The 19,653-nt window shown below is 39.4% G+C and overlaps 1 protein-coding gene across 2 annotated transcripts in view; it reads right to left on the bottom strand.

Annotated features, from left to right (window-relative positions):
• Positions 1–19,653, bottom strand: part of EYA3 (EYA transcriptional coactivator and phosphatase 3) — a 111,829-nt gene that overhangs the window by 64,071 nt on the left and 28,105 nt on the right. For both annotated transcript variants that reach the window (XM_043994930.1, XM_043994931.1), the window contains exon 2: positions 1,259–1,357. In XM_043994930.1, the coding sequence (XP_043850865.1) occupies positions 1,259–1,291 (33 nt within the window). In that variant the 5' untranslated portion in view covers positions 1,292–1,357. The remainder of the gene's footprint in view (positions 1–1,258; positions 1,358–19,653) is intronic.

The following is a 19,653-nucleotide window of genomic DNA, read 5'->3' as shown; positions in this document are numbered from 1 at the left end:
TGATAGGAGAGAAAGTGGAGGCTATATGTGTAGGAGAAACCAGTAGGCAGCACAGTATAAGAGAAAGCACAGAGGAGTCTGTCACCAACAAGCTACATGAAGAAGCAGGATAGGCTATTTCTCTCTGTAGTTTTAAGGGCTGCCACTCAGTACTCAATCTGTCAGGCTATTTTTCTGCTATTATAAAGGTGTTGACAATAATCTGAACTTTCCCATCAACATCATTTCAGGAACAAGGGCCGAAAATTCAAATACTCCATGAGGACCATTCAACAGCTGTCTTAACTTTCATGCTTATAACCAACTAATCCTCATATGAAAGGGCCTAAAGGATGATTGGCAAGAAGAGATATACCTCACATTACACAGGAGAGGAATTTATGAAATGCAAATGTAAACTGATTTTCTTTACACTGGCCATTTTAAATGCACTAGAAGAATTCACTTTTTATACCCCCAGCACTAAGCACAGTGCTTGGCACATAGTAGGCGCTTACTAAATATTGACTGATTTGTATTCAACATAATTAAGACAGATGTTCTTTGATCATTAATAGATAGCTAAAAGATACCAGAAAACCAACACTTTAGACTACAGATTCATGTCTGGCTTCATCAATTACTGAGTTAAAAACTATGTTTTCTAACGAAAGCAACCTGCCTCATCAGAGAATTTAGTTTAAAAATAACCAACCGCCCCCCCCCCATTCTGCAGTGGAAGGCACTATCTCTTCTATAACCATTTAAAAGGGCTTGTTCACCTATCTTTTTCATTTCCTAAATATCTCAACTTGACAATCTCTAATCTAGTCTTTAAAGGAAAATAGAAGCTCACATTTGTTAGAGCTTGTCTGTCTGAAATAATGGTACATTACAGCTTAGTTTACAACAGCCTTACGAGAGAAATAACTGGAATATTGTCTCCATTTTACAACTGGGGAAACCAAGGTAAGAGCCCCAAAGCAGCAGAACCACACTGGTTGTAAAAACCCACTTATTTTTCTGCACGTTTCAGAATAGCCCAGGCATTTGGGGGGAGGGGAGGAGCACTGTTTAGTCCACCATCAGTTTGTAGCAGTGACTGTTTCAGATACTAGCAAAACTGGGAGTAGAGTACCTAGCAAAGATCACTCGGGAAGGAACTCAGTCCCCATTTGTTCTTTGTCATTTAACACCTACCAAAGAATTCAGAAGAATAGCTTGAATTTCTTAAGCCCAGCTTTTTGACCATTATCTTTAAGTTTAAAGAAATACTTACTGGCTGTTCTGGTAAATCCTGTTCCTCTTCCATGAGTACCCCCTTCCTGGAATAAGCTTGGGTCACTGGCTTGCAAGTCTTCTCAGCAGTCTATACAGTCTGTAAAAAAGGAGGTGCATAGCTTTATGTGGTTGGAAGGTGCTTATCATCAAGGCCATCATGTAGAACAGTTTTTTCTATATTGCTCCCTCCACCTGTCTACATGAGTTTATGATCTTCAAATATCAAACTTTCACGTGGCTTTTCAAAATAGAAATGCTGTACCAAGTCTCAAAGCAGGGATACGGGATTGTTTTTCAGGCCTTACAAAGCCGGCACGTGTAGCCATTTCGACTGCATTTAAAACATGGTTACTCTAGAGCTTAATACATCGGACATCTTACAGTGACAGCCATGTGCCCAGAACTAAAACAAATTTCTTTAGGATTAACAGTTACATCATAAATGATAAAACTCGCCTACCATGCTAATAAGCAGTGATAACATCTAACCTGTTTTAATGTAGAACATTTATATAACTGTTACACCAAAAAAAAAAAAAATCACTAAATAGGACAGCCTAGAGTATCAATTAAATGCTTCCACAACTAGCTAGCCACATCTGGCCAATTTTAAAGGAAGTAATCTATATTTTTAATCTCAGACATATTCAAAATGAAATATACATACAAACACATGTGTGTATATATTTATACATGTTTATATATGATCACTCAAGCACACATAGATTTATTTTAGGCAAGGTTAAACAATGAATAATCTTTGAAGTTACTACATACTAATCACTACTTAAAGCCCAAGGACCTATTTGACTCTTAGGTAAACTACTTTCATAAAAAAAAGACCTCTGATTACTTAAACAAAATCTTTCTAGCTCTTAAATCATTCACTGTACTAATTCTCAAATTAAGAGGAAAAAAAAGAAAACGAGTTTAAGAGCAGTAAAAAATTCTAACAAGCAACAGGAATCATATTTGGGTGTAGTCAGCCCATTATTATTATTATTATTTTTTTTTTAGTGAGGCAATTGGGGTTAAGTGACTTGTCCAGGGTCACACAGCTGGTAAGTGTTAAGTGTCAGGTACTCCTGACTCCAGGGCCAGTGCTCTATCCACTGCACCACCTAGCTGCCCCAGTCAGCCCATTATTTAAAAAAAAAAAAAGAAAAGAAAAAAGAGAAAGCATGAAAAACTAGTCACAGCACAATAATGGAGCTAAAGACATCATTTATATAGGAAGCAAAGGAGACTAGTTTCTATCGGAATGTGTGTTCTATTTGCTAATCTTTCATTAAAAGTTACAAACTCCCTAACTTCCTCTGCCAACATCCATCTCCAAGTAAGGAAAGAATGGAGCCATATAGATAAACTGAAACATGACTTTTACTGTTAAATCACTTGACATAATAGAGAAAGTACTAAGGGAAGAGAGAAAAGGGAGAACGGGCATGATCACATGTCTTACTCTCCAACTCTAAACTATCTATGGAAGCAGCCAGGTGGTACAGTAGATAAAAGTGCTGAATGTGGAAACAAGAAGATCTGAGTTCAAATCCAGCTTTACCCACTATGTGACCCTGGACAAAAGACAAACTCTCAACTCAGTTTCTTTATCTTAAAAATAAATGCATGCAAGGGGCAGCTAGGTGGCACAGTGGATAAAGCACAGGCCCTGGATTCAGGAGGACCTGAGTTCAAATCCGGCCTTAGACACTTAACACTTATTAGCTGTGTGACCCTGGGCAAATCACTTAACAACCCCAATTGCCTCACCAAAAAATAAAAAAATTTAAAAACAAAAATAAATGCATGTACCTCACAAGGCTGTTAAGATCAAATAAAGTCAGTCTCAGACACTTGGCACTTATTAGTTGTGTGACCCTGGGCAAGTCACTTAACCTTCATTGTCCCACCAAAAAAAGAAATTCAGATGAGGCTAATGTGTACAGTGCTTCACAAACCTTAAACTGCTATATGACTATAGTTATTGGTAGTAGTAATATCATTATTATCATTATTGTTACTATTATCATTTCCTGTCTAAACTTAAAGAATCCCACCAGGAAGGAAAGACAAGTTTTCAAAGTCTCAGGCAGACAATATCCCATGAAGCAGAAAGACTGGAACAGGCCAGTTCTACTTGTGAGCACACTGATCCCTCTGTGGCCCCTTGGATCAGCATTCCTTAAAAGGAGCAAGAAGTCAAGTCTGAACCAGAATGCAAACACACCTAGATCCAGCTTCCACTGCACATACAGATGGAACTAATCTACAGTCTATAGTCTACCAATATTGAATACAAAAAGTTGTTTCAATCAACAAGTATGCTCATCATGTGCCTAGGAACTGGCAAATATTTAAATATATGCATATTTAAACGTTCTAAAATTATTCTAGGTCACAAAACCACCAAAGACATTTTTTTTGGTGGGGCAATGAAGGTTAAGTGACTTGCCCAGGGTCGCACAGCTAGTAAGTGTCGAGTGTCTGAAGCTGAATTTGAACTCAGGTCCTCCTGAATCCAGGCCCACTGCTTTACCCACCGTGCCACCTAGCTACCCCAAAGACATTTTTTTATCTGGATTAACTGCTTTCTTCCAAATATGTTTATGGCTTGCTCTCACCTGTACATTTTTACCCAAAGCATCACTTTGGTAATATTTTTCTTTTTAACAAAGTGTCACAACTATGACTGAATAGTTTTAATCTAATATTTTCATTTATTTCAAGCATCAAACTTAGGCAAATTGGGCATAATATGGAAACATCCTTTCAAAAATCTGCTAGGTAATACTCTAGAAATAAGTTCTGTACCTCGAGTTGCAGAAAAATCTATTTTTAATTTCCTCAAAACAGGGAAAGAGAAAAATGGAGACATGAATCTTCATGCCTACCTTTTTTTTCCCAGGGTAAACACCATCTATTATTTTCATCACAGGTCATTTCCATGTAGGTTAGGAACAATTTTATGTTTCAAGGAAAACTAAGCCTTACAGAAACCAAGTTTGAACATTGCCATTGTTAACTAAAATGACAAATGATAATGCTAATTAATTTAAAACAAATAAAAAGGAAGTACCAAAGAAGGGACATGGTTTATGCAAAATACTGGCTTTGTGGGAGTTCTTGAAAAGTATTATGGGATGCATCATGGGACTGTACAATAGAACCTGGAAAACTGGTCACTTACCAATGATCAAAAAAAAAAGTTCCTTACATGAGCAGAGCAGGTGCTCATTGGTAATGATGAGGAGTACAGCACTACGACACAAATCTTAATATTTCTAGGCTCTGATGTGGTATCTTGGAGGGGTAGGTTTTAACTCCAGTTGTGATCAACCCATTTTGCCACCATTCTCTGCTCCATGATATGTGTTTGGTTTTTTTAAACACCAGATCAAATTCAGTATCTTTAAAGCCGAGGAGAAAGTAGGCTTTTAAAAGTCAAGAAGAAGGGAATGCAGACTTACCAAAATGTCATGTCGTAACAAGATGACATTTAAAAAAACATGTTCTCTCTATATTAATCTTCTGTCACTTTAAGTAATAACTAGAAATTTGGATATACTGGTTTACATGGAATTTTCTAGTTTCTCTTCCTACTACTGATTTCCTGATTTACATGTTTCTAATTTATCAATGTACCAATTACAACTCAGAATCCAACAAATTGAAACTTCACATTATGAGAAAATAATGGGTTTTGGGACTCCCAGAGAGGCGTCCCCCCCACTCCCCTTTCTTAAGGCCAGCCCAGAGTCAGGAAGTTACCTCACTCAAAACCACAACCACCTGAAAGCCTTGTTCCCCAGAGAGGATCTATTCTCTGAGCTCTGACCTAAGCACAGTCTGCTCATGGACCACCCTCAAATCCAGTGAACCAATAAATTTGAATGATGCTAGCCAATTAGCTTTAAGCAATGTGTAAGAGGGCCATCTCTCTTGCTTCCCTCAGAGAGCTTACACTTGATGACTGCTCTCTTTGGCCCAGGAACTTGGTGAGAGCAGATACAGCCCACTAGGGTTCCCCATTTTCTCTTTTCTCTCTCTTCTCTTTCCTATCTTTCAGAGCCATGTGCGCTATCTTTTACTAATACTTAATATACTTTAATAAATGCTTAACGGCCCAATACTGGTGCAGTAGCCTCTAATTTCTAAGTAACAAATACATAATAAACCCCAGCTAATTTTCCCTATACTTGGACAACCACATATAGTTTTATAGGCCACAACATTCTTTTCCCAACAAATAGCATTAACAATGTAACTGAATGGGGGGGGGGTGTCCTGAAAAATTTGGCAACACTAAACAGCTATGCATGCCTATTTTATATACCTATAAACCCAGGGTCGCATAAATATTTCTTGGGTGAAAAGGGGTCTCAAGTGAAAAAAGTTTAAGAAGCCCTGATGTAATTCACATCCAGGGACAGATAGGTGGATAAAACTCAGGACCTAGAGTCAGAAAAACATCTTCCTGAGTTCAACTCTAGCCTCAGACATTTACTAGCTCTGTGATCCTAGGCAAGTTACTTAACCCAGTTTGCCTCGGTTTCCTCATAAGGAAGTGGCAAACCACTCCAGTATCTTTGCTAAGGAAACTCCATGGATAGTATTGATGTGCTATTGGTCTCTACAGGGTAAGAAGAGCTAGACATGGCTGAATGACAACAAATCCAATTAGCATTTATTAAACATCTTACCACAGTAGTCATTGTGCAAGATGCTAGGGAAACAAAAACAATTTAGAAAAATACCAAATTTTTCTCATTAAACTAAACAGCTAAAGTAAAAATAAAAATAAAGTAAAAATAGGGGGCAGCTAGGTGGCGCAGTGGATAAAGCATTGGCCCTGGATTCAGGAGGACCTGAGTTCAAATCCGGCCTCAGACACTTTACACTTACTAGCTGTGTGACCCTGGGCAAGTCACTTAACCCCCATTGCCCCACCAAAAAACAAACAAAAAACCAAAACAAAACAATAAAGTAAAAATATTAATTCCATACCTCAATTTATTTAAAATAAACTTCCCCTGAAAAGTATGATTTTTTAAAATAAGACAATACCAGTCTGATTTTGTCAAACTTAAAAACAGAGGAAAAAATCCTTGAGCTTAGTCTAGTTCAACCCTCTGCAACTGGAAGAATGCATCTTACACAGATCCAAGAGTGTAACTCTCTCCTCCACCCCAAAGGACTAACAAAACCTGTATATTTGTAACTAAATCAGTATATGGTTGTTAAATAAGGAAGTAAAAAAAGCACTGACTGGACTCAGCCAGGAAACCAAGGTTCCAAGTCCCATCTCTGCCATTAAATGCATTGGACAAGTCACTTTATTGCCCTGGGCTGGGTTCCTCATCTGTAAAAAAAAAGGGGGGCGGGGGGTTGGACTGACTGCTTCCTAAGGTTCCTTCCAGCTCTATAACCAATTGAATTGAATTTTTAAGGAACACCCTATGCACAGACCCAAAAGTTCCCATCTTTACTCTCTTCATTACTGGTTGGTAATCATGGGAACTTACCTCAGGGTTCTTAACTTTTGGTGTCAAATCCGATGAAGCCTATGGACTCATCAGAATAATATTGTCAAATGCATAAAATAAAAAAAAAATCCACCTGATTATATGGAAACACAGATAACAAATTATGGACTTCGGGTTAAGAATACCTGTAGATATGTTTCTGAACTCTAAAGGGCACGAGAGAAGGGTGATACGGATACAAAGCAGATCTCCAGTCAAGTCCCTTTTCTAACACATGCTGGCTGTGTGACCCAAGTCACTTAACCTCTGTGTCCTGGCCAACTGGGACAGACAACTTGCTTCTTAAATTGCAGAGAGGGTGTAAATCTGCACTGCGTATAGAAAGTGTCTCAGCTGTTCTCCAGACCAATAAAATAACTGGGTTGGTCATAAAAATAATCAAAGGGAGTGGCTTGAATTCATGCAAGTCACATTTTAATCCTATTTCTAGATCAGATGATGATGTATTTTGAAGTATTGATAAAGATGCCCTTGCCTCTTCTCCCTGATTTCTCCCCTTTTAATGAAGGGAAGGTTGAAATTAAAAATGTAGCCAAAAGCTCATCTCTCACTATCACAAAGGGCTTGGGACAGCTCCCTACCATTTCTAAGGGGATTCCTGATTCATGTGTGGACTGGACAAGACACGGCAGCTTCCAAGTCTGAGATTTTGTGGTCATCCAGTCAAATGACTCTTAACAGAACAGAAGACTCTAGTGCCCCTTCCTCCTTACTTGAGCTTTTGGTGCTGGTGATGATGCCTGACCATTCTCAAGACTTCAGTGCTGAGGACCTCTATAAAGGACATCTTTTGCTGTCTATAGAAAGTAGCAATTTTGGGGTCATGTGGTTCACAACATAAGTATTTCTACTCAGGCAAGATGCCACTCTGAAGTGACACATCTCCACAGGCTCAGCCTTAGGAGAGAATTCCTGAGTCGCTGGCTGGCTGCCTGCTTTACCCCAACTCAGCTGTATCTCTCCATCTCCCTTTTATACACCAACCATAAAGGAAGGAGGAGAGAAGTGGATTGGCAAAACCAAAGTTCTAGCTTTTTACAAGATTCTGCATTTATCCAAGTCAAGAAGGATTTATTAAGTACCTATTGTGTGCCAGGCACTATTCTAAGCACTGCCAGGAAATGGCAAAGATGGGATGAGGGGAAAAGGTTGAACAGAGAATTCTCTCAAATCTCTCAGTTCTATCTTCAAAAAATTTTACTTTTAGTTATAAGCAGGTCTTTTTCTGACCATGAAAGGAGGATAAAGGGAACATCAGTAATGACAACTACTCAGCTCACCTCTGAAGTGAATACCTCCTTATCTTCGAAGATTAGGAGATCAGACGGAAGACTGGAAAGACCCTTAGGACCCCTTATCCAGCATCCTCATTTTTTCACAGATAAGGAAACAGACTCATAAAAATTAAGTAATTTGTTAAAGGTCACTTAGGTAGTGAATGGCAAGAAACAGAATTTGAATCCAGATCCTTTGACTCAAGCTCCAGGACTCTTTCCTCTATACCACAGCACTTCTATTATCATAAATAAGAATGTAGAATCCTTCCACCTCCCACACCTCATCTTTGTTTCAGTATACCTGGTTTTGCAATATAAACAAAAGGACTAGTTACCTCATCTTGAATTAATAGATATTCTTGCCTACCAGGAGTTAGAATAATTTGAATTAACCATAAGGCCTCAAAGAGCAGCAAGCAATAATCCTTTATGGGACTTTTGGTTTGGTTTGGTTTGGTTTTAGACGTTTACTTCCTAGGTTTGTCAGCTATCTCAAATCCACTCTATGAAACACATACTCTGAGTACAGTTGATAGCTATTATATTACATTTCTAAATGAGACTGAATAGGAAGAATAGAAACTAACAAGATGTTGAAAGAAAGACTTTTCCAGGCTACAGAAAAACACCACCACCACCACCAAAAATCCCCAGGGTTTTTAATGTTGTCTCAACCACCAAATTGAGAGGGGACAGGAAATAAAAGGGGCACCCAGGGAAGTTCTTTTTCTCCATGAAGAACCCTTTGGCATCAACATGGCATCCACTCATTGGAAGTTAAGCTTGCCACATCTCCCTTGGGTAAGAACCTTCAACCTTCAACCTTTTGCTTTTATTGTAGGCCAAATTCCATACTGTAGGAAAGAAAGAACATCTAGTAATCCAGCAATCCTGCCTGTCCCTGGTGCTGAAAAAACTCTGTAAAACTTGGATGATCATATCCTAATGGCCAAAGGATCAGAAATCCAGATTGTCCTCATCCCCTTGGTATCTACTCTTTGAGTATGTAAATAACACCTGTATTTCTTATATTTTCTATCAGTTTGTTCTTGTTCAGCCATCTTTACTTACAGGTAGATCAACAGCAAAGGGCCACAAGAAGAAAGATAACTGATTTGCAGATGTTAAATGGAAGTGTATGTCCAAACCCAATTCACCTAATTGGCTTAGAGCTTCTAAGAGTGGTATGGGCTGAAGGTTAAAAAAGCTGGTGGGGTAAAGACTTGGTGGATGAAAAGTAAGAGGTAGTTCCAGAAGATAGAAATGGAGTGAAAAAAAGGAGAATCGCTATGTTCATTTGAAAGAAACAGACCCCCAAAACAATAAAACAACCACTGGAGCAGCAAAACTCACAAAAAGATGGGCTGATATTATTTTCCAGCCAGAGACAGTTTAGAGGGGGCCGTGCTGGGCTGCTAGCAGAGTTCAACCCCACCTACACAGACCCTAGGCACACTATGCCAAAGAAACTTAGTCTCGAACTTACAAATCAGCTGCAGCACCAGCATCTTCTGGAACTACATATGGTTGGGTGAGAAGCCTGGGCCAAGGTGGGGGGGGGGGGGGGAGGAAATACAGCGGTATCTGTGGGACCTAAGGAGGAATTCAGCTATCCCACCCCATCTGGAAACCAGGAAGAAATCTTGAGCTATGAGAGGCCCAGATGGGGGAGGGGCAGAGACTCATCAGAGCTAAGAACCATGGCACACAAAGTTCTTCTGGCTGGTTAATTAGCAAGTTGGCTTGAGGTTATCTTTGGATCAGAGAACAGGCTGGTGAGAGAAAAATTAGCCTCCTTCAAATCAAAACACCCGGGACCCTCTGAAGCTGAGGACAGTTTAGCTTGGAAGTAGGGCCCCAGTGGGCAGCAAGGTGACGCAGTGGATAAAGCACCAGTCCTGGATTCAGGAGGGCCTAAATTCAAACCCAGCCTCAGATACTTGACACTAGCTGTGTGACCCTGGGCAAGTCACTTAACCCTCATTGCCCCAAGCCCCCCCTCCCCCAAAAAGGAAGTAGGGCCCCACTGTAAAAGGGAGTTAAAAGTCAAGTAAAAGACAGCAAGATGAACAAGCAAAGAAAGTTGAGAACTATTGAAAGTTTCTTTAGCAACAAGGAAGATCACAGTTCAACCTCAGAAGAGGATAACAACCTCAGGGCCCCTACATCCAAAGCTTCCAAGAAAAATATGAATTGGCCTCAGGGCATGGAAGCACTCCAAAGGGACTTTGAAGAGAAAGTAGGAGAGATAGAAGGAAGATTTAGAGAGGTGGAGGAAAGAATGGAAAGAGAAATGAGAGCAATGCAGGAGAGTCACGAGAAAAAAGTCAACAGCTTGAAAAGCCAAATGAAAAAGGAGATACAAAAGCTCTCAGAAAGGGGCAGCTAGGTGGCGCAGTGGATAGAGCACTGGCCCTGGAGTCAGGAGTACCTGAGTTCAAATCTGGCCTCAGACACTTAACACTTACTGGCTGTGTGACCCTGGGCAAGTCACTTAACCCCAATTCACACACACACACACACACACACACACACACACACAAGCTCTCAGAAGAAAATAATTGCCTAAGAATCAGGATTGAACAAATGGAAGCTAGTGACTTTATGAGAAACCAAGACACAGTAAAGCAGATCCAAATGAATAAAAAAATAGAGGGCAATATGAACTATCTCCTTGGAAAAACAGCTGATCTGGAAAATAGATCCAGGAGAGATAATTTGAAAATCATTGGACTACCTGAAAACCATGACCAAAATTAGAGTTTAGACAGTATCTTCCAAGAGATTGTCAGGGAAAATTGCCCTGATATTCTAGAAGCAGAAGGCAAAATAGAAATTGAAAGAATCCTCTGATCACCTCCTGAAAGAGATCCCAAAAGGAAAACCTCCAGGAATATTATAGCCAAATTCTAGAGATCCCAAGTCAAGGAGAAAATATTGCAAGCAGCTAGAAAAAAGGAATTCAAATACTGTGGAACTACAATAAGGATAAAACAAGATCTAGCAGTATCTACATTAAAGGACCAGAGGGCATAGGAACTGGGACTACAACCAAGAATCATGTACCCAGCAAAACTTTATATAATCTTTTAGAGGAAAAAATGGGACTTCAATGAAAAAGAGGACTTTCAGGCATTTGTGATGAAAAGACCTGAACCGAACAGAAAATTTGACTTTCAAATACAAGACCCTGGAGAAACATAAAAAGGTAAACAGGAAAAAGAAATCATGAGGGATATTAAAAGATTAAATTGTTTACATTCCTACATGGGAAGATAATACTTCTAACTCATAAGAACTTTCTCAGTATTAGGGCAGCTGAAAGGAATACACTTAGAGGACACAGGTCTGAACTGAATATGAAGGGATGATATCTGTAAAGTATTTATTTTTTCTTTATCCTTGTTTTTTGTGGGGCAGGCAGGATGAGGTGGCTTATGTCTGAGGCCAGATTTGGGCTCAGGGCCTCCTGGGTCCAGGAGGGTGTTTTGTCCACTGTGCCACTTAGCTAACCCATGATGACATCTTTAAAATAAAGTTAAGAGGTAAGAAGAACACACTGGAAAAAAGGGAAAGGGAGAGGTAGACTGGGGAAAAGTAGCTCACATAAAAGAAACAAGAAAAAGCTTATGGAGGGGAAGGGAAAAGGGGGAAGGAGTGGGGGAGTGAGTGAACTTTATCATCAGAATTGGCTCAAAGAGGGAATAGCATACATACTCAAGTGGGTATAGTAATATATTTTGCCCTGAGGGCAAGTGGGAGGGGAAGAAGATGGGGGGGAAGAGGGGAAGGAAGGGCAGATTGGGGGAGAGAGTAGTAAAAAGCAAACCACTTTTGAGGAAGATGATGAAGATGTTCTGCATAACTGCACATGTATGACTTATATTGAATTGCTTGATTTCATAGGGAGGGTTGAAGAAGGAGGGAGGAAGAAAATTTAGAACACAGAATTAGCTCAAAGACCTAAATCTCTTCAGAATTGGCTCAAGGAGGGAAAAACATACACACCCAATTAGGAGGAATAATCTATCTAACCCTACAGGAAAATAGGAGGGAAAGAGGACAAGGAGAGAAGGGTGAAAAAAGGGAGGGCAGAGCAGGGGAGGGGGCGGTTAGAAGCAAAACACTTTTGAGGAGGAATAGTGTAAAAGAAGTTAGAAAATAGGGGCAGGAAAAAAAAAAACCTAGGACCAGACTAAACAGTATAAACAAAACAAAACAAAAAAGAAAATAGGGGCAGGGGCAGCTAGGTGGCGCAGTGGATAGAGCACCGGCCCTGGAGTCAGGAGTACCTGAGTTTAAATCTGGCCTCAGAACATTGACATTTACTAGCTGTGTGACCCTGGGCAAGTCACTTAACCCCAATTGCCCCCCACACACACACACACAGAGTTAGAAAATAGAGTAAATATCATGGGAAGGGAATAGGATGGGGGAAACAGTTATGATCATTGATTATAATGGCAAAAAGTATGGTGAAGAAAATTCTTTGTCAAGTTTAAGGTACTATATAAAAGTTATGATGAACAGGATACTATTAGAAAAACCTGGAAAGACCTACATGAACTGAAGCAGAATGAAATGTACTATATATAAAATAACAGCAATAGTGTAAGATGATGTGCTGGGAAGGACGTGGTTATTTTCAGCAATGCAATGATCCAATATAACTCTGAAGGACTTATGAAAATTGCAATCCATCTATAGAGAAAGAACTGATGGTATCTGAAAACAGATTGAAGCATAATTTTTTTTTGACAGTTCCTTACTCTGAAGTTTTGTTTTTATCTGTTTTCTCTCACAACCCAGCTAATGTGGAGATGTTTTCCACAACTACTTATGTATAACTTATTTTGAATTGCTTGAGTTCTTGGGGGTGGAGGGTGAGAAGGGTGGAAGGAAGAGAAGTTGGAACACAAAGTTTTTAAAAATTGATGTCAAAATTTGTTTTTAAATGTAATTTAGAAAATAAAATTCTAAAAAAAGAAAAAAGAAACAAAATGGGTAGATGAAAAGAGGAGGAAGGATGGTAAAGAAAATAATATGAAGAAGGCAGGGACTGGTCAGTGGTCATAAGTAACTAACATATATTAAAAATCTCAATATATGCTACTTAGAACCAGAAAATGGGAAAGCTGGGAGGGCTCTTAGAGATTACCTAACCCCTCATTTTACCAAGAGTAGGGGAAGAATGAAGCCCATAGAGGTCATATGATCAAAATTTAATATAACAAAAGGTACTCGATTAGTCACCTAAACTCGTAGCTTCATTTTACAGATGAAGAACCAGAACCAGAGAGGTTGTCAGTTTCCAGAAGTCAAACAAATAATTAATGAGTAAGAACTTGAACCCAGAATCCAGGTCTCCTGATACCCAGTCCAATGTCCTATTCTATATACAAGGCTGTAATGCTTCAGCATTTATTCCGAGGTAATCTTAAGTAGCTAATTCATAATAGCTTAGAAAAGAAATGATTCAAATGAAGGCCCCTCCTAGTTCTAAATTTATAGTCTCATACAACAAACACCGATCTCTAAGGGGTCTAATAAGTGCTTACATAATGCTAAGTGTTGCAAATACAAATATAAAAAGAAGACTCTCAGCCCCCAAGAAGCTTGAAAAATATAGGGGGGACAGGGGAGCTGCAAGGAACAGACACAAATGCAAATAAAATAGGACATGAGGTAGAACATAAGAGCAAATAAAAGTCAGGCAAATTGAAGGAGATGCAGACCCCACAGGAAGCAGGGATAGTTAGGGAAGATAAGTGACATCTGAATTAGGTCTGGAAGGACGGAACTTCAAAAGAAATCGATGGAGGAAAGGGAAGTACATTCTCCAAGCATGGGGATGGAGTAAGACTTGGACAGTATGAACAAAGTCACAGAAACAAGGAGAAGAAGAGGGCCAGAGGGTAGGCCAGTTTGTTTAGAATGTAGACTGGTTAGAAACAGACTGTGGAGGGGCCTGATAAATGGCCCCTGAGGTTCCTGCAGCTCAAAATCTAGCATCTAAGGATCTCGAAACTCTATTAGATAGACAATGCAAGTATTATTCTTTTAGTAAAGAAAAGAATTCAGAGCAGTTGTATGCCCATGGTCACCTAGCTGATAGGTGGCTAGCACAGTGCTAGGACCATATTTCTCTGACTGGTTTCCTATTCTTTGGCATTCTTTCTTTTACTTTGAACTGCAGATATAAAAACACCCAAGTCGTTCTTTATGGCTGACTCCCTGCTGATTCCAACTTCTGTCCTGTGTGATTTTCAGGGATGGCCAATGCCTTTCATAGCCTCTGCGGTGCCTCACATAGCATGAGGTGGCTAAAATTCTGGCAGATGTTCTGGAAATTTGTTTATTAACTTAGTAACACAACAAATATTAAAAAGCAAACATCTGTTCTAGAAACAGAGGGGTTATTGCTGATTGTGAAGATAAGATACATATGTGCCCAACACTTTCTGGGGCACAGCAGAAAAATGGCTTGCCTTAAGGCCTCACCACCTTCCCACTTCCTCAGGTCACAATGCATGTTCCTCCCTTCACCTGCAGCCCACCCTGACTGAGCCAGTGGGGGCTAGTGAGAGGAATTTGTACAGAGTCCTCCTCCAAAAGCACTGGTGAAACACCAGACGGAGCACCATCAAACTCACATGGGCAGGCCTTCCTGTCCCTTTCCTACACATGTTTGTTTATACCCTCTCACACTGAAAGGCTCAGGACTCGGAACTAGATTCACGTTGCCACTCTGATCCTTCTTTTTTTTGTTTGTTTGTTTTTGTGGGGCAATGGGGGTTAAGTGACTTGCCCAGGGTCACACAACCAGTGTCAAGTGTCTGAGGCTGGATTTGAACTCAGGTACTCCTGAATCCAGGGCTGGTGCTTTATCCACTGCGCCGCCTAGCCGTCCCCCACACTCTGATCCTTCTTACCTGTGTGACTTTGTAGGAAAGCCACAACTCTGCCTCAGTACCCTCATCTCCACAATGGAGAAGATAATATACTTGTACTATTTACTTCATACAGTTGTTGGGAAGATCAAATGAGATAATTTCTAAAGGTTTTGTGTCCATAAAGCTAACAGAAGACAAGACAATGGTCCTCTCACCACATACCCTCATCACTCTGCCCTTCCTGTACCGCTTTTCTACGAAATTCTTGCAATCTTTGCCATTCTTGACTTTCTTCTTTTTCAATCTATATTGAGCACTATATTCCCCTAAAATTAGAAAGCTCCCCAACTACAAATGTGGTGTTGGGGTGATAGTGGGGTAAAAAAAAAAAAATCCAATGGCTTCTGCTTATTCTGCTGTCGCTCTGTGTTCTGGTTACCAGGCAGGCCAGGAAGTCTACTTAACTGAGTTCTGAAATGTACAAAGTGAAGAGAGTGAGAAAAGAAAGAAGGCCTTGCTGACACACAGTCACGAGAACCATTTTGTTGTTAGCTATAAAGAGTCCGGGAATGGAAAGATTCAAGCATTCATTTGCTTCTTTCTTTCCTAAGTCACAAAGTAAAAACAATTCCCTGGATGCCCCGTTTTACCATTAAGCTAAAAAGCAGGAACCTAGTCAAAGGAGAAAGATTACTTAGTCCCAGCCTTGGAAAGTTCTAATGAATCTAGTTTAAAAGACAAAAGGCAAATAAAATAAAAGAAAAGAAATAAAAAATAAAAGAACAAAAGACAAAAGGCAATCTACTATACACATCTTGCTCTTATTTACCAAATAGAAAAACATTCAATTCCAAGAATATTCCAATGTTCAAGTGAACGTGAAAAGACTTGTTCATGTTCAATTTACATATTTTTGCAACAATTAAGAGTGATTGAGCAGTATATGTTGAATATTGTAATATAGGCAGAAATAAAAATAAATAGCATTCTGAAAATAAGCAAATATTTTATTTGAAATAACATTTATTTGAAATGTTGCCCATATTATCTTGAAAAAACTAGATTTTTTAAATTGGAAAGATGACTTAAAATAAGGTCAAATTATACTAAGGGTTCTTACCCATTTTTGTAGCTGTGGACCTCCTATGACAATATTATGATGCCTTGGGACTTCCTTCTCAGAAGAATGTTTTTAAACGCATAAAATAACATACATAGAATTACAAAGGTAATTAACTATTTTGAAATATAGTCATCAAATACAGTCATTTTTTTTTTTAAGGCAGAGGTTCAGACTCTAGGTTCAAAACATTACTTATTAAGGATAAGGCAACTGCTATTACCCGGAATCCTGTCCTTCACTCTTAGTTCCCTTTCAAGAGGCATTTCCTGACTCAGTCCTTGGAGTTCCATCCTGAGTGTATTTACCTCATATGAACCTCCACACTATTTCACATGAAGACGTGACATTTGTCACTGCTGACAGAAACCTCTCATCACATCTCATCATGCCCAAGTGATCCCAATTCTATCCCCTCTACTCCAACAAAATGTCTCTTCTATCATGACTGCTGTCATTTATTTTCAAATTCCTCCAATCTACGGGTTGTTTGCATAGTACCTACAAACACACCCCATCTCTCTCATCTTCAAAAAATCCTCACTTGATCAGTTCCTCTCCACTAGTAATAATCCCATAGCTATTCTTTTTTGTGGCCAAACTCCTTGGAGGGCCATCTACAACCAGTATTTCCACTTTATTTCCTCTCACTCTCTTCTTAACTCTGTAGGGTCTGGCTTTTAACTTCACATTCAAATAAAACTACTCTCAGCATGGAATTGTTTATTTGTCAGATTTATGGGCAGAGGAAGAATTTAGGACCAAAGAAGATAAAGTAAGACAAAATGTAAAATAGATCATTTTGATTACATAAAATTAAAAAGGTTTTGCACAAACAAAACAAATGTAACCAAGATTACAAGGGAAGCAGAAAACTGGGAAAGAATTTTTGAAACAAGCATCTCTGATTAAGGCCTCATTTCTCAATTATATGGAAAACAGAGTCAAATTTATAAAAGTACAAGTTATTCCCTAATTGATAAGGGATATGAACAGGCAGTTTTCAGACAAAGAAATCAAAGCTATCTATAATCATATTAAAAAATGCTCTAGATCACTAACGATCAGAGAAAAGCAAATTAAAATAACTCTGAGGTATCGCCTCATACCTACCAGAGTGGCAAATATAACAAAAACAGAAAATATTGGATGTTGGAGTGGATGTAGGAAAGCTGGGACGTTCCAACCGTTCTGGAGAGCAATTTGGAACTATGTCCAAAGGGCTATAGAACCCTTTGATACAGCAATTCCACTCCTGGGTTTATATCCCAAAGACATCCCCCAAAAGAGAAAAAGACCTATTTGTACAAAAATATTTTTAGTAGCTCCTTTTGTGGTGGCTAAGAATTGGAAATCAAAGGAATGCCCATCAATTGGAGACAGGCTAAACAAGCTGTGGTATGTGAAGGTGATGGAATATTATTGTGCTCTAAGAAATGACAAGCAGGATGATTTCAAGAAGGGCCTGAAGGACTTGTATGAACTGATGTATAGTGAAGTGAGCAGAATCAAGAGAACATTGTGCATAGCGATAGCAATATTGTTTGATGAAGAGCTGTGAATGACTTAACTATTCTTAGCAATACAATGATCCAAGACAATCCTTTTAAAGGACTATTGATGAAGCAAACTATCCAACTCCAAAGAAAGAACTGATATTGATGGAACACAGACCTGAAGCATGCTATTTTTCACTTTTTTCATTTTTCTTTTATTCAATTTTTTTTGGTACAAAATGACTAATAAGATAATGTTTTACATAATGACACATGTATAACCCATGTCTGATTGCTTGCTGCCTCAGGGAGGGGGTAGGAGGGATAAAAATTGGAACTCAAAACTATAAATAAAATTGTTTATTACTTAAAAAAATTAAAATAAAACTACTACTACTACTCTTTCTGTACTACCAAATCTAACAGCCTTTTGTCAGTCTTCATCCTTCTTTCTGCAATTTTTGACACTCAATCACCCTCTTCTCCTTGATACCTTCTTCTCTCTAGATTTCTGTATGTCAGATTTTTTTTTTTTTAAGTGGGGCAATGAGGGTTAAGTGACTTGCCCAGGGTCACACAGCTAGTAAGTGTCAAGTGTCTGAGGCTGGATTTGAACTCAGGTCCTCCTGAATCCAGGGCCAGTGCTTTATCCACTGCGCCACCTAGCCGCCCCCTCTCTAGGTTTCTGTAACACTCTCCTGGTTCTTTTTCTACCTGTCTGACCACACTCCTCAGTCTCCTTTGTTAGATCTTCATCCAGGTCATACCTAAGAGATGGCGGTCCTCCAGGGCTCTATTCTGGGCCCTCTTCTTTTCTCCCTCTATACTATTTCACTTGGTGATCTCATCAGCTCCCATGGTTCAATTATCATCTCTGTATAGGTTTCAGATATAGTCCAGCCCTAACCTCTCTCCTGGCCACCTCTTCTCCTAAATGTTTATTAGGGGGGCAGCTAGGTAGCAGGGGGCAGCTAGGTGGCACAGTAGATGAAACACCAGCCCTGGATTTAGGAGGACCTGAGTTCAAATCCGGCCTCAGACACTTGACACTTACTAACTGTGTGATCCTGGGCAAGTCACTTAATGTTCATTGTCCCAACCAAAAAAAAAAAAAAAAGTTTATTAGACATTTGAACTGAGTGTTTCATAGACACCTTAAACTCAACATGTCCAAAACTGAACTCATTATCTTTTCCCAAAAGCCACCTCTCTTCCTACCTTTCCCATTACTGTCAAGAGCACCTCTAACCCAGGCTCACAACCTAGCTGTCTATCCTCAATCTTCACTCCCTCTTATCCCCCAATCCAAAAAACGGCCATGTCCTGTCAACTGTACCTTCACAATATCTTTCCAATACTACTCCTTTTCTCTGACACTTCTCCCACCTTTGTCCAGGCCCTCATCACCTCACAGTTGAACTATTGCAAGAGCTTGCTAGTTGGTCTCCTTGTCTCAAGTCTCTCTCCACTCCAGTCAATGCAACAATCAGCTTTCTGAAGGCACAGAGCCCCCTGTGTCAGTGTGACAGTATTGTCAGCAGTTGAAGCTAGGCATCTTGGACATTCTAGGATTCCCACCCATCCAACCCAATCACAGGTTCTAAGAGGGAACTGCTATCATCAGCCAGTGATAGGAAAGATGCTCTTTCACTGCATCTATAATTAATTCCCCTGAAAGCAAGAGTGTCCAGTATGAAACTTGAGGGATTTTTTAGAATTGTATCCAGTGTCTGAGGATTTGATGCATTTCACTAATATTACCTACCATGCAGCTGTATGAATAGCTAGTAGACAGGAAGAAGGGGCAGGCTCAGAGCCTGAACCAAGGTAAAAAGAGATCAGTTGGAAATTGCAGTCCTTTAAGAGTTGGTAGTACCAAACTTATAATGAAGAACAGAGAAAGGGTGACACTCTAGGTTAAAAGTGTCAAACAGCTAACTAGATTAATATGTAATTGGGAAATTTTTAACAAAATAAATTTACAATAAAAGAGACAACACTGCATTTAAAAACTAAGTCAATATGCTGCTGGAGGAATCCTTAAGTAGGGATTCATGGCCCCCA

This window comes from Dromiciops gliroides, chromosome 3 (genome assembly GCF_019393635.1).
Source record: "Dromiciops gliroides isolate mDroGli1 chromosome 3, mDroGli1.pri, whole genome shotgun sequence".
NCBI classification, from domain to species: Eukaryota; Metazoa; Chordata; class Mammalia; order Microbiotheria; family Microbiotheriidae; genus Dromiciops; species Dromiciops gliroides.
Note: the sequence above shows the minus strand (reverse complement) of the source record. Positions and strands in the feature narration are given on the sequence as shown.